Source organism: Limulus polyphemus, unplaced genomic scaffold (assembly GCF_000517525.1).
Source record: "Limulus polyphemus unplaced genomic scaffold, Limulus_polyphemus-2.1.2 Scaffold4082, whole genome shotgun sequence".
Lineage (NCBI taxonomy): Eukaryota > Metazoa > Arthropoda > Merostomata > Xiphosura > Limulidae > Limulus > Limulus polyphemus.
In genome coordinates this window covers 11,069-27,016 of record NW_013669692.1, presented here as the reverse complement: position 1 = coordinate 27,016, position 15,948 = coordinate 11,069, and the positions used below count along the sequence as shown (strand labels likewise).

Below are 15,948 nucleotides of genomic sequence, written 5' to 3'. Positions count from 1 at the left end.
GCGTGCACACTAAAATACAAAAGAAAGGTCACTTAGTGACCGGTGCATCTTACTCCCAAGTCATACAATGACCATATATTTGTTATTTTAGTAAGTGTCCAGCCCTCGTCTTCAGACTTGCCACCATTTCCAACCATACCAGTGTTAGCAAGTAGCAAGAAATTTGAATTATGTAGAAATCGGCTAACTAATTGTTATAACAAAGTATTGACCCAGCCATGTGGTAGTGAAAGAAGGTTTGTCGGACAAATTCTTGTTCCTTTTAGATGTTTAGTGTCTCTTTAAACATTTTACTTATAATTCAATCATACTGAAATATTATTCATTGTGGATACGATTGAGTTGCTAATTGTTAATTTTTGTCCTGTTGTATAGATACACTATTTGCAAGAAAACAAAGTGTAATTTATTTTGTAGCAACTATAGTTTATTCGTTAGCGAGTAAGTACAACAAGGTACAAAAATTAAACACTCTTTAAAAGAACAATATTCCCTGGTCTTTGTACTAGAAATATTACCTCTATTGTTCATCGTGTGCTTGGTCTGAAGGTTGTAATTACAAATTATCGCTGCACACCATAAATTCCATTGTGGCTAACTTTTGGTGAAATCAACCCTAGACTGCATAGGTTGACAAACTTTCCACAACCTTCCTTCTCCATTCTTATTTCACGTAGAGTTCACTTTCCATGACCAGAATATAAGAAGACCATATAAACAAAAGTCTGTTGGGGTTGCACAGGGAGAAAGGCATTGAACTTCTACCTTCAACGATCTACAAGACTTTCGATTTACGGTAGTTATGCCGTCGACGACTCTTGTTACAATATGATAATTTTAAAAATTGCATATAATCAAAATCTGTTGTTTATGCATATGTTTATCCAGTTTAGAATTACGTATGTTAGGCATGTTAAGATGTTTGTTGCATAACAGCCCATGGTGGAAATTTTATAATTTTATTCAGACATTATTACATAATATTGTTTTTCTGGGTTGTTGTTTTTTTTCGAATACCACTAACCAAATCATGACGGTTTGTTTGTTGTTAAGCGCAAAGCTACACAATTGGCTATTTGTGCTGTGCCCACCGCAGGTATCAAAACCCTATGTCTTCCGTCCAGGCGTCGGTGGGCGTCAAAACAGTGATTTAGTGATATTTACTTCAGTAACGGTCATTTATCTTTGGCTGTCATAGGTGTTAGAAAAATTAACTTTGAATGACAGATAATAACATGCTCTACGACCGCAACTTTATTTTTTCATATTTAAATGTGAATTTGGTACATTGGAAATAGTCTAAAGCAGTGGTCGGCAACCTACGATTTGGCTGACCCGCCAAAAGTTGGCTTCACCATTGCAACCCGTAAGTGCACAATCATTGTTCAGTTCAAGTTTCTCGGCTATGTGAGAAGAACAACAATATTAAAGGAAAGAGTCACGGCTACGGAGAATTTTAAGATCAATTTCAGGGGAAAATATCAAAGTGGTCGAACTATTAATTTGTTTGTATGTAAATAAACGTACACATTTAAAATACGTGTACCGGTATTAATAATTATATGATTATCACTGACCCAACACAATGTTAAATTTTTCAACAAAAAAAAATAATTGACCCGCGATCAAAAAAGGTTGCCGACCACTGGTGTAAATTGTAATGGATAACGAAACGTTTATTCTTTTATGTAACAAATAATCCTCACAATGAAAACGTTTCGTTTTTCGAAGTACAACTAAGTCGATCTCTAGTTTACTAATATTCTGTCCATCTTCTCTTCCTTCACTGAAAGATTGCTCTGTCACAAAGAACAGACGTACTATATCGTTATACTTAACTTTGGTACTTAGCGAAATTAATGTACACAGTACAAGTAAAGTGACACATGAACGTATGGCAGAGATAAAAATCCACCGCTTTTAAAAATAGTCCGTAAAGGTTTTTTTAATCATTAACACAAAAGTTGGTCAATAGAACGTTTTATTTATATTCTACAATAAACCGTTTATGGAAAGTTTTACCATCTTGTTAGTCCTACTCATCTTTTGTTCCTCATACAACAACTATGTAATTTAAGTTAGCACTTACCCATACTGACTTGGTAATACGGTAGGAAAACCTGTCCTTACAGGTACAGGAAAACCTGAAACAGGAAGAAAAGGGAAAATTATTTGTGTGTTAATATGAAATATCACTGCACATATTTTGATTTAAAAAATAATAAATGGTCGTATTTTATATCTTCTGTAAACAAAGTTGCACGAGAAAAATATCATCGATATATTTATATTTACAGTTATAATTCAATCTCAAAGCTTCACACATTGCTACCTTTACGTGAAGAGTTGATTTTTAGAAAAATAATAAGAAAAAAAAGATTACAAACACTGATGGTTGTGATGTCCTAAAATCTCACTGTTACAAACACTAATGGTTGTGATGTCCTAAAATCTCACTGTTACAAACATTGATGGTTGTGATGTCCTAAAATGTCTCTGTAACAAACATTGATGGTTGTGATGTCCTAAAATGTCACTGTTACAAACACTAATGGTTGTGATGTCCTAAAATATCTCTGTTACAAACATTGATGGTTGTGATGTCCTAAAATCTCACTGTTACAAACACTAATGGTTGTGATGTCCTAAAATGTCACTGTTACAAACATTGATGGTTGTGATGTCCTAAAATGTCTCTGTTACAAACATTGGTGGTTCTGATGTCCTAAAACGTCATTTTTATAAACATTGGTCGTTGTGATGTCCTAAAATGTCATTTTTACAAACCCTGGTGGGTGTCATGTCCTAAAATGTCATTTCTATAAACATCGGCGGCTGTGATGTCCTCAAATGACATCTATATAAACATCGGTGGTTATGATGTCCTTAAATGTCATTTTTATAAACATCAGTGGTTGTAATGTCCTAAAACCTCATTTTTACAAATACTTATGGTTGTGATGTCCTAAAATGTCTTTTTCATAAACACTTGTAGTTGTGATGTCATTTATATATAAACATTATGCCGTAAAACATTATTTTTATAAACACTGGTGGTTGTGATGTCCTAAATTATAATTAAAACTAAACTGCTAAATTAAATTTCCATTTATGAGAAAAATAGGCAGAGAAGAGGTGAGAGGGGGTTAGTACTATTCAGAGGGGGGATGAGTACTATTCAGGCAGTTGGGGTTAGTACTATTCAGGCAGTTGAGGTTAGTACTATTCAGGCAGTTATGTAACACTTTCTACCAAGAGCTTCCCAATTTGACTGAACGAATGTCTGCCTAAAATAGTCTAATCTCCGAAAGATGTCGCTCCAAATAATGAAAATAACAAAACAATATTTTTCCTTCGGGGGAAGAAGCTCATGCGCACTTTAAAACACGATGTGGAAAAGACGTGACTGACAATCAATAAATAACACGCATAAATGAAGAATTAACCAATAGGAACTTCGCAAATTTCGTGGACTTAGACACTTCTTTTCAGTTTCCCCTATTTCAAATGATTAACTTTGGACAATATTTCTTTTAAAAAAAAATACTTCGACATTTTAAATGTAGGTTTTCATAGAGAGTGGGAAGGTCGCGAGAAAATGTACAAATGTCGGAAATTGTAACGTTTTCTATGGTTTAAACCACGCCTACCGAAAATCTGTATATACAGAGTATCATGAAGCAAAAGGCATTTTTTTTAAACGTGTCGTTTCACCTTAACTATATTTAAATACTATGAATTTTGTTTGTTGTTAAGCGCAAAGCAGGAAATTGGTGTATTTGTGCTGTGCACACGACGGGTATTAAAACCTGGCTTTTTGGCGTTATAGGCCTTCTGATTTAAACAACCGGGGGTGGCAAATTTTATAGAATATATAAAATATTTAAATCTCACCAGCAAATCCAGAGCTAAATTTTGTTGTGTTTTGATTTTTAATAGGTGTCCATAAAATCTTTTTTTTATTTTTATTTGGTGCCACAAAGTATGATTTTAATATTCACGAACAGAACCAGCATTAAGCTAATAGAGGCTGATTCCTCAAACGAGTAGATTGATGGTAGCTGGAACAAAAAAAAAAAAAAAAAGATAAAAAAAAAAAGAATCTACCAAGCCATTAAACAGAGTACACCCATGAAACTATACCTCAGTGATATTCAAACCCTGCATGGGCACAATCCTGTCTGTCTCAAATATACTGGGGGGGTATCATCTTGTTACATCTTGATACAAGAGCTAAATGGCCAGGTCAGAGACCCTCAAGACCCAAACTTAGACATTCCTAATTAAGAACAACTGACTAGAGGAAGAGCAAATGTCAGCAGCACCAACCACTTACACGGCTATTCTTAACCATTATTAGAATTGAGTGCTTTGATTGTTTGTTTGTTATGTATTTCGCGCAAAGCTATACGGGGGCTATCTGCGCTAGCCGTCCCTAATTTTGCAGTATAAGACTTGAGGGAAGGCAACTAATCATCACCGCCCACCGCAAACTCTTGGGCTACTCTCTTACCATCAAATAGTGCAATTGACCGTCACATTATAAAGCCCCCACGGCTGAAAGGGCGTGCATGTTTGGCGTGACGGGGATTCAAACCCGCGATCCACAAATTGCGAGTCGAGCGCCCTAACCACCTGGCCATGCCGGCCCGAATTGGGAGCTACAGTTATAATGTCTTCACGACGAAAGGTGCAGCGCGTTTTCAGGTTCAAGTTTTATATCCACTATGACCACTTAGCTTCACTTGCATGGATCTCATCAACTGGTCAGATAAACCTAACTATTCTAAGCTGTCCAATGTTATGTTGACACAGATTTTTTATAACCCCTCTGACCACTTAGTTTTACTGTCTTATTTTCAAACTTTTTCTGGGTAATTCACCCCATAACCCTCACCAAAGGGGTAACCTCCTGGGATGGCCAGAGTTTATGCCTCAGTGGTAAACAAATCCTAATTTGCAACCTAGGATAGGTCACATCCAGCTTCTGCATTTTGAAGTTGGGCAGATTATCCCCTTTGGTTTGAAAGGGTTATTTGAATTTACGAAGAAAAAGATTACCTTTTACTCTAAAGTTATGGAAAATCGAGCATCACTGACTAGATGAAGGTGAACGATGATGATGCTTGAAAGCAGATCGGCACAGGCCAGCAAATGAAACAAAAAACACGTGCAATTGGTCACACTCAGTAAATAACTAAAACTGCAGATGGCTGGAATCCTTACACTATTTACAGCTAAGCTATGTGAATTGTAGTCGAATTATAGCAATTCTAACAGCGACAATTGTTTTATATAATTACTTCAAAACCTTTTGATTTTGGCATTAAAAGGGAGAGCAGCTTTAATTTTAGAAATTGAAAAGAATAGTTAACTTTCAGCTGTGTTAGATTCTGACATTTTACTTCCTTAACTTTGGAATTAGATTTTTGACCTTTCAATAAAATTCTTTCATTCCTAGGCTTGCCCTAAAATAGTTGGTAAAAGGTCATGCACACCATTCTAAGATGTTTTCATTCCAGTGGCCCTAAAATAGTTGGTCCTTTCTTCGTTAAAGAAAAAAAAAGTATTACTCAAACTAAAAAAAAAAAAAGAAGGCGGAAACAACGCTCAAACAGAGTTAGTCCAACGTATTTAGCTACTACGTCGTCCCGCGTCAGAAATAATTTGCTTGATCTGATCTCTTTTTATGTGTCACGCAGAAAGATGGCAGGAACGCAGGGATTCTGGCGACGTGTAAACCCACAGTCAACTCGCGGAAACGTGCGTACGTCATACACACCGCAAGTGTTTTGTGGACGGCCACATGCTCTGCGTGACAAACATGTTACGAACAGCTGGTGTACAGGGTCCATAAGCTCTCTGCTTCAATACAGCTTCATAAATTATGTAGGGCTGTACTGAAAATTATACACTGTATATATATACAAATCAAGCACTAGACACGGTCTCCAAATTTCATTTATAACCCGAAAATTAACGATGACTCCCCATTGGCTTAAAAAACACGTTTTTCAAAACTATCTATATACTAAATTTCTTCCGAGTCCACAACTTTATCGTCTACAGGATTCATAACGTGTGAGAAAATACAACAACAACAGAAGAACATCAATATTGAAATTAGTTCAACTAATTACCACTTCGGTCCCAAACGTATTTTACTCTTCTTTTTATCAAGTATTACAACAGGAAAAAAACAGCAACAGAAGAACATCAATATTGAAATTAGTTCAACTAATTACCACTTGGGTCCCAAACGTATTTTACTCTTCTTTTTATCAAGTATTACAACAGGAAAAAAAACAGCAACAGAAGAACATCAATGTTGAAATTAGTTCAACTAATTACCACTTGGGTCCCAAACGTATTTTACATAGAAAATAAGCAATTTTACTCTTCTTTTTATCAAGTATTACAACAGGAAAAAAAATCCTGAAACTACTCAATAACTTGTGATAAATATAAGCTTAAGTTTCAGAAGGTCAGTAATAGACATTTTTTTCCAGAATATAATTTATTTCGCAAAGGCCCCAGCTAACCCGGAAATGACGTCATGCTAGAAATTCAAAGCCGCTTCAACAATTCACTTGCCCTATGTTACCTTTAAGACTATATTTATATGTAGTGGATGGTACAAGTCTGAATACAAAACAGGATATCAACTGTGGAAGTTGTGAAGGCAGAAGTGTCAGTTTGGTGGGGCCGACACGATGGTCTCCCTTCCTCCAAGCTCGGGTACGAGCCACAAATGATAATTTCTGTGAAACATTGCTAGTCAGGCCGGATTAACACGTATACCTAAGTTACGTGATAGCTTGGGAACCCCCTTCCCCCGCTGAATTGCGGATACCCACGCAATGTCAGCCTTCTTTATCCCCCCCCCCAACACTTTGTGAAGTGATGCTCCTGAAAGTATAACAATGAAATGGTTGACAGGGTGGATACTAGGTAAAAGTGATCATTGATCAATTAGATCTGATGTATTGTTACATGTGGAGATCAGGAATAATAAGATTTTGAAGAGATAAGACAAAAGTTATGTGCTGTGAACTTAGCAACCGAATTAGATGGAGATAATGATCAAATGTGGAAAATATTTTCTTACATATTCAAGATAGGGATACTCTTTTTAGACCAAAAAAAAATAGTGGCTGCAAGTGCAAAACCAAGTTGGTATACAGGTTATAAGTGATTAAATCAAAGAAAAGCATTATAACTATACGAAGTTTAAATTGATGGGAGATTTGGAGGTATATAGAAAACCAAGAGAGTTGGTCAAATAGGAAATTAGGGGAAAAAAGGTTGTCTGATAATGTAAAAATTGATAGTAATGACTTCTTCAAATATATTAGGGTAACAATATGTTAGGATGGGAGTAGAGCCTTTAAGGGATGATACAGGAAAGCTAATATCTGTTAAGGACTGGATATGTGAACTAGTTGAATAATGGCCAAGTGCCAGATGATTGGAGGTGATAAAAAAAATTGTTCCAGTAATTATAGGAGCATGAGTCGTGCATCAGTGATAGGAAAAAGTTTCTGAAAGTCTGACGAAAGATAATTTACAAAGTCGTTTAAGAAAGTTTTGTCTGCTTATGAGGGTATGGGTGTAGACTTGGTGCATCTGGAGCTTCAGGAAGCATTGAGCAAGATGCCACATAAAAAGGTTTGTTTTAAAAAGTTATCTGGGGATAAGTTAGAAAATTGGATAGAAGAGTGACCTGATGGAAGAAAGCGGAGGATTGTTACAAATGGAGTTCAATCAAACTGGTTTAATCTTATGGGTGGGATATCTCAGGGCTAAGTCTTAAAACTTTTGGATTTTTTGATTTACATCAATGACATAGATTTGCAGATAATATTAAGGTCTTGGTGTTGTTAGCTGTGAAGAGGATGTTGCTGATTTACAGAAGAACTTGGATTATTTGGTGAGTTGAGAAAAAAAAATAGCAGAAGGTTTTTAATTACAATAAATGCAAGGTAATGTAAATAGGGTATCACAATTTGCATTATGAGTATAATTTTCATGAGAATGACCTTAACAGTGTTATGGAAGAAAAATATAGTGGTGTTCTGGTTCATCTGTTTCTTGAGCCATCCAGGCAATGTGCTATTGCTAGAGGAAGTGAAAATAAGATTTTAGGTTTTACCTACAGAAATACTGTGTTCAGTCTTGGGCTTCTTACTTCAGAAAGGACATTGAATTATTGGAAAAAGTACGGAGGAGGACAGACTGACGTGAAAGCGGCAAGTGTTTGAAAGCGTAGTAGGGAAACCTAACGATAAAAGGTTCTATACACTTAACCATATATATACGTTACCATTAACTGTGTTTCCTCTTGGTTTGGCCCCCAAGTATGCTAGATTAACGTTGGCTTTCCTACCATCAATAATTGGGTTGGCATCTTTCACTGCTCTTTCAGCCGCTGACCGATCTGCCATAGTCACCTAGAGAAGTTAACCAATCAGCGATTAATATATTTTATAAAACCAAAAAGGAGGTCTGAAACAAAACATAAGTCCGATTACTTAGTTGATGAATGGTTGATCAACTTGCTTAAGAACGAAAACACGGGTTTGAACCCTACTAAGGTTCAGTATTTAATTATCGATAATAACCTGTTCAGTATGGGTAATTCTGATAAGATTGAATATCCTTAAAAAGGTAATTCAGAAATAATAACATGAAGCTTTGTGTTAGGAGAAGAAACAAGTTTTGTTTGAACATTTTTAATGTCAAAGAACGAAACTATCAGTTTTGTACAGTTATTAGGCCTGGCAAATATTGATATTTTAAATTGGATATCACAAACTCTCTCCCGTTTTTCTGAAAATTCCAAAAAGAAAAATATATAAAATCATTGAAAAGTCATTAGACTAGTAGTTGTTCCACAAATGATAAAAAGCAATACCCGTATTTATAACTGTCCAATCATAACAGAATGAGAATGTTAAAAGCATGACAAACAGTTAAAACTGTCCAATCATAAACGAGTGTTAAGAGCGTGCTCACATTCAAAACTGTCCAATCATAAACGAGTGTTAAGAACGTGCTCACATTTAAAAGTGTCCAATCATAACCGAGTGTTAGGAATGGCCATTTGCAGATAGCCCTTGTGTAGTTTCGTGCTAAAACACTAAAACAAACATAACTCCAAGTAGATTCAATTCTGAAGAGTTCCAAAGTTGTTTTTTTTATATCAAAAATGATACCTTCCTAAATATCATGCAATATAATTAATAAGCATTTATTAAAGTCAGAATCCAATACGGATATTTAAAAAACTGTATGTAACACAACATACTAATGGTTTAGTTCCGCCTTCGCTCGAGCATTTCGTTTACTGAAAGTCATTTTAGCAACATATCGATGACTTATACACAGCTTCAAAGTTTTAATCCAGAATAAATTATTATCTTGGACAAAAGACAATTTCTTTAAAAAATGCGCCAAATATCCTTTCATGTAATGTATATCATTGCAAAAAAATATTATAGCTTATTTGAATAATTATATATATAAATATTCAAATAAGCTATAATATTTTTTGCAACGATATACATTAAATAAAAGGATAACATTGACACAGCATGTCCAAGCCTTTGATTGAATATAAATGAATTAATTTTCTGGGGGGGAGGGGGTAACGCATCCAGAAAACATAGGGTGGGGAGTAGCTATCTCTTCACTTCAGACACATGTGCTGATTGGCTGCCACAGAGAGGGGAGGGAGAAGGGGTAGAGACGCTGATGTCACAAGAGACAATTACATCATAGTTCTATGAAGTGGAATCAGAGGGCACCATTCAATGATGTCATCGGAGAAGATATGTTGACAGTGGCGCGTTGTAAGGCTGCCATGACAGGCGGACATGGCATAAGAGATAATGAAGTCCACAAAGTGGATCAACATGTCTGTACATGGCTAGATTTAATACAGTCAGTATAAAACAGCAATTCATTAGTTCTATATTTAATCATACTTCCTGATCATGTATATGTTAATAGTCCTAAAAAGGACATTTATTTAAATCTCTAAATAATTTAAAACTTACACTTTCACTAGTTTGTCTTTATGTTATCCATATAATTAGTTACCAAGAGTAACATATAATCATTGGTTAGACTTAATTATATTAAAATTATTATTGTAATGACAATCTTACTGTCCGTAGGATTTTGACAAATCTGCAGTTATCCATTATTTGAATGAGATCACAACTTATGTTTGTTTTGTTTCCATTTATATATTTATTTGTATTACATGTGTTTTACAAAGGTAGGAAATGTTAAAGGCTCGTTTTTTTTGTTTTTGTTTTTAATTATGCACAAAGCTACGCAAGGGCTATCTGTGCTCTGCCCACCACGGGTATCGAAACCCGGTTTCTAGCGTTGTAAGTCCGGAGACGTACCGCTGTGCTACTGGGGGGCTTAAAGGCTCGTATACAGATATCAACGTGCATTTAATTGTGTATGTTTTACAAAGGTGTTTCTATACTTCCATAGGACAGCATGCAGGTTTCAACATGTCTCATCTTATCTTTTATTTGCTTGTGTTTCTGTAGGACGCTAATGTTACTAACACAATTAACTTACTGCTGGAAAGTTTTTACCATGCCTAATGTTTCTATAAATATTGAAAAAGACAGCCAATCTCGTTTGTATGATTTTGTACATGTTTAACTTATACTGATTATAGTTTCTATGTTTAAGCACACTTTTTACATTTATTGTCATGAAAAGGGTGCAAAAACTCTTATTTCAATGATACAATTATTATAACATACATATTATCCATTACTTTAATGAGGCAGTTATTATAACTAAAAAATTACTTTACATACTTTCTCGTCATTTTGCTACAACTAAAAATAATAAATGAATGACTTACTGTTTATCCATCCATTCCCTTGATTATTAAAATTTCATAAAACTTTAATACTGTTTAACATTAAGACAGTGTTAGGAGGTCGTCACATCTTATTGTTTAACCAATCACTTCAGTATCATAGAAAATACTTAAGATAGCAAAACTTACAATTTTCTATAGAATATTCACTTGAAGTATAAAAAACATACCAAACAAATAAAATCATAAAATTTTACAGTTTTAAAGTGCATCTTATAAACGAACTTTCTCATTGTAACGTGTTAAGCCTAAGGCCGTTCAGTCTTCAAAACAGTCGAGATGACGAAACGATTAAATGTACAACCCAGAAACAAAAGTTAAAGAAATTTGAAATATGTTTACATTATATTGAAAAAGTTTAAACATGAGACTTTCGAATGTATATATTTGTTGAAAAATCAGAAATTCCATTATACGAAAAAACAATTAGACTTATTAGGTAATCAATAACATGAATGAACTTAGTTTATATATGATATACTGTAATTATAGTATTTCAACCATACTTTACAACATAAAACGTTTCATATTGTTACAACAGCGGAAGTCACGTGCCACTGCTGGTTGAGTTTCTCGGATGATTGGGGAAGTGCTTGAGATGCCCTCTTTAGTATATAAGCCTGGCAGAGAAAGCCAGCGGGAATGAATGAAGAGAGAGTAGTAGTTACTTTGAGTTCCGTGTAATTTATTATTCTGTTAGTTTCGAGCTAGTGAGCCGTAAAGTGTGTGTTTTGCACTCCTCGAGAGCGAAGTCATCGAAATTGTGAATCGCTGTGATTTATAGCGTGTATCATAAAAGTTGTTAACTTTAAAGTGACGAGAAACGTACCGATTGTGGAACTACTGTGTACTACAAGTTTGTATGAGGAAAATAAACTGGTTTAATCAAGAAAGGTCTTGTATCACTGAAGATCACCCGAAAGAATTTCTACCGGAAACAAGCAGATACATAACAATATACTCTCATCAGTAAGATTAAACTGTACTCGACATCCGTCAAAAGTTCAGGCTGGGTAAGTTGGAAAAGATAGCTTAAAATATTTTTCAAAATGAAAGTTAGCTTGACTATGATCGATTCAGTTCAACTTTTAATATTTATGATATTTACTTAAACTTAAAAACTATGTCAACATGAGGAATGAGACTTATTATTTCATTATACAATACAACAAATTATGTACTCCAATGGTGACAGAGTTAACTGTTTCCAGGTTCAAACACACCAGTCTACAACAAACAGTCCAATTTTTATTTAAATATTAACAAGCTTCCAATCATGTTATACATGTTCATTGATGTTTCATACTCAGAAAATGTAATTTTTCAAAACTGACATAGATTTTTGAAAAAAAAATGTTATGGTAACTTGTATTATCCTTTTCACCTAAAAATCAGTGCAAAAATTTAAATTTGTTGGTTTAACAAAGCATTAAATACGTGTTTCACAAATGAACCGAAAAAAAGTTGACAATCAATATCGTAAAAGAACCTTTAGTTATAAATCAACTGATTATTCTTCGACTATTTCAAAACAGATATTTCCTCTTGTTACCATAATAATACCTGCGATATATACTTGTTCTAGCATGCTATTAGTCAAATAGAATAAATCAGCATAAATGAAACACAAGGGGAATTCTCCACAGAAATCAGTTTCATTATTTTAGAAACTATACAAAATATATCATTCACCTGAAATCCGTAAATAAATCGACTGTCCCCCGTCATGCTGAACATTAGATCTTGACCTTCAAATTACCATTCCCCTACAACATAAAACTAATGTGTTTCATCATACCCTAATATGCTATCTTTAATATATGCAAATAAAGACTTGTAAAGTATCACACAGAAACATTGGGGAATATTTAAATGTTCAGTCGTATGACTGCATAAATAAAACACATCTCTATAAACAAAATAAATAGGACATTCACCAAAATGCTTTGTACATAGATGATAAGATGATTGTACATTTTGAAAATATTCACCACAAAGTATACACTCGTAAACCATGTCTGTTTGTCTGTTACTTTTTTTTTTTTTATACGTATACAACCCAGATCGAAGTAACTGTCTAAGAAGTGACGCCTAATGGTAAAACACTGCAACTAATGCTTTTACATATCTTCATTAGTCACATGACTACTACTTGAGAAAAACAAGTAACGCGTTTGTTTTTACAAAACTGACAGATTAACCAGAAATTTTATTTCTGTATCTTTCAATTCTCTTACGATAAATCCAATATGTCTACAATCAAAATATGCTGTTATCTTCACTATACTTTGTATGTCATTGAACTTAACAGTCAGAAAAACAAAATGGAAATGCTGCATCTAAAGTAAAGTACTTTAATAAATTATGTAATATTAATGGCCGATATAGTGTTTTGACCGTACTTTGGTATATTTCCACCTGACACTACGAACTCGGGTACTGGCAAGAGGTCTCGTCCAGTATCGACGACAGACTTATGCTCTCTGACGTAACTTAAGAAAGTCGTCGTACGTTTAGTAGATTGAACATAAGATTTCTTTAGGTCTGTACGTGGGGAAACTTCGGTTATTTCAGTGTTTGTCTAAAATTTTACCTGGACAGTTTTTGCATGAGACTTCAAGACTGTCTTCAAACGCTGGGACCCTCATTCCTTTCACATATTGATGTAGTTTTTAAGTGTCAGTAGATCTCATAAATATTAAAAATAGAACTGAATCGATCATAATCAAACTAACTTTCATTTTGAAAACTATTTTTGAATTTCTGATTTTTCAACAAATATATACATTCGAAAGTGTCATGTTAAAACTCTTTCAATATAACGTAAACATTTCACATTTCTTCGTTTACTTTTGTTTCTGGCTTCTACCTTTAACTCTATCTGCTCGGGCATTATTTACTGCTCCTGTCACGAAGTTTTAGTGGTTTATTTTCAAACTTTTATTAAACTACTTTTTGTTTATGTTTACCAATTAATATAGCATAACATCGTAGCTAATTACCTATATTTCAATATAAGTTTTATATAGTATATAATTTTCCTAGTGTGAGAAAGGTGACATTTTCTGTAGGCATCCCCTCTTCTCTATTTTATTCACCACCCCTCCAATAAGTACGAAATGTAACGTAAATTACTCACTATAATATCGTTATTGCTCAGACAAACCATAATTTTTATAGGTTTCAAATTTGTCTGGTTACAGAACCATCAAATAGAGAACCAGACCACTCTTGCCACACCCACCTGTCACATTCTCTTATTCAGGATTTTTTAATAGTTGTCTATTATACTTAATTCTATATTATCTACTAGCGAAATTACCAGGCTTCGCTCGGGTTATTAATTTGATTTATTCTAGATCACTATATCAGTGTGTGTATTTTAGTATAAAAGTATAACCTATATACTTTTGTTGTTCCTCTACGGGATGTGGCCTGTTTATATAGGTAACCTTCCCTCTGAATTGTCCTCCGATTTTATACTTAAATAATAAAAATAAATAATAAAAAACAAACCTCTTTAATTAACGGAGCGTATAAGTTAGAAAACAACAAATATTTGTCTTCAATTTTGTAGTTTATAAATTTCATTTTGTACTTTCAGCACATAGCCTCTTAAAAACAATATTAGGTTATACTTTTATTGCTAATGAACATGATCTAAAAGCCATTTTTGAAATGCATTGTTGCCAAAATGCACTGGCTTTTCTCTATATTAGAAGTTGTTATACAAGGAACCATTACTTTTATATGTGGTTCTTGGCTAAATTGCCTCATTAAAAAGATACACACGCACACATGTGCATATCTGTCTGTGATTTATATCTATAATTTGTAATATAAGGAAACTTCTTTTCTATGTGGATTTTGCTGGCTTTTCTCATTAAAAAGATGTACATGCATGTGGATAAGATAAGTAATGACACCCAGGTGAAAACCCTCAGGGTCCACTTAGTATGGGTGCAAAATATCAGATATCTAGGTTTTTCATGTTGGAGCTATGACAGTCACACATACACAGACACCACATGCGCACGCACACAGATGAGTGTCTGTTTGTGATTTGTATTTGTAATATAAGGAACCACTTCTTTTCTATGTGGTTTTTCGCTAACTTGCCTCAATAAAAAGATACGTATGCATGCACATTTCTTTTCTATGTGGCTTTTCACATAAAAAAATGTGCAGGCACATGAGCGCAAGCACGTAGATAAGTAATAATACCCAGGAGCAAGCCCTCAGGGTCCACTTAGTAAGGGTGCAACATTTCAGGTTTAGATGTTTTTCATCCTGTAGAAACACAAGCAAATGAAAAATAAGATGAGACATGTTGAAACTTGCATGCTGTCCTACAGAAGTATAGAACCATCCAATAATGGATAACAGCAGATTTGTTAAAATCCTATGGATAGTAAAATCATCGTTAAAATAATGGGTTTAATATAAATAACTCTTGCCACTAATTTTATGTTACTCTTAGTAACTAATTATATGGATAGCATAAAGACAAACTAGTGAAAGTATAAGTTATAAATTATTTAGAGATCTAAGTAAGCGTCCTTTTTAAGATGATTAGCATATAAATGATCAGGAAGTGTGATTAAATATAGAACTAATGAATTACTGTTTTATACCGACTGTATTAAATCCAGCCATGTTGAGACATGTTAATTTACTTAGTGGACGTCATTGTCTCTGACGTCATGTCTGCCTGTCATGGCGGCCTTACAACGCGCCCCCTATCAACACACCCTCTCTGGTTCTACTTTGTAGAACTATGACGTAATCGTGTCTACCCTTTCTCTCACCACTCCCTGAGGTAGCCAATCAACGCGTGTGTCTGAAGTGATGGGGGGGGGGGGGTAACTACTGTGGGTCATTATGTAACATGTTTCGGTTTTTCAGGTATTGTGGAAAGTAAGACTCAAATTGCGTTGGGGTTACACGTTTATCCAGTTTAAGTTGGGGTTACACGTTTATCCAGTTTAAGTTGGGGTTACACGTTTATCCAGCTTAAATTGGGGTTACACGTTTAT

General features: G+C 34.4%; 1 protein-coding gene across 1 annotated transcript in view; it reads right to left on the bottom strand.

The window, feature by feature from the left end:
- Nucleotides 1-8,444, bottom strand: part of LOC111088590 (RNA-binding protein 38-like) — a 33,909-nt gene extending 25,465 nt beyond the window's left edge. Inside the window, exons 1-2 of the mRNA XM_022399160.1 lie at nt 8,324-8,444; nt 2,090-2,144 (exon numbers count right to left, since the gene is read on the bottom strand). Coding sequence (XP_022254868.1) covers nt 2,090-2,144; nt 8,324-8,444 — 176 coding nt within the window. The remainder of the gene's footprint in view (nt 1-2,089; nt 2,145-8,323) is intronic.
- Between the last annotated feature and the right edge of the window lie 7,504 nt (nt 8,445-15,948).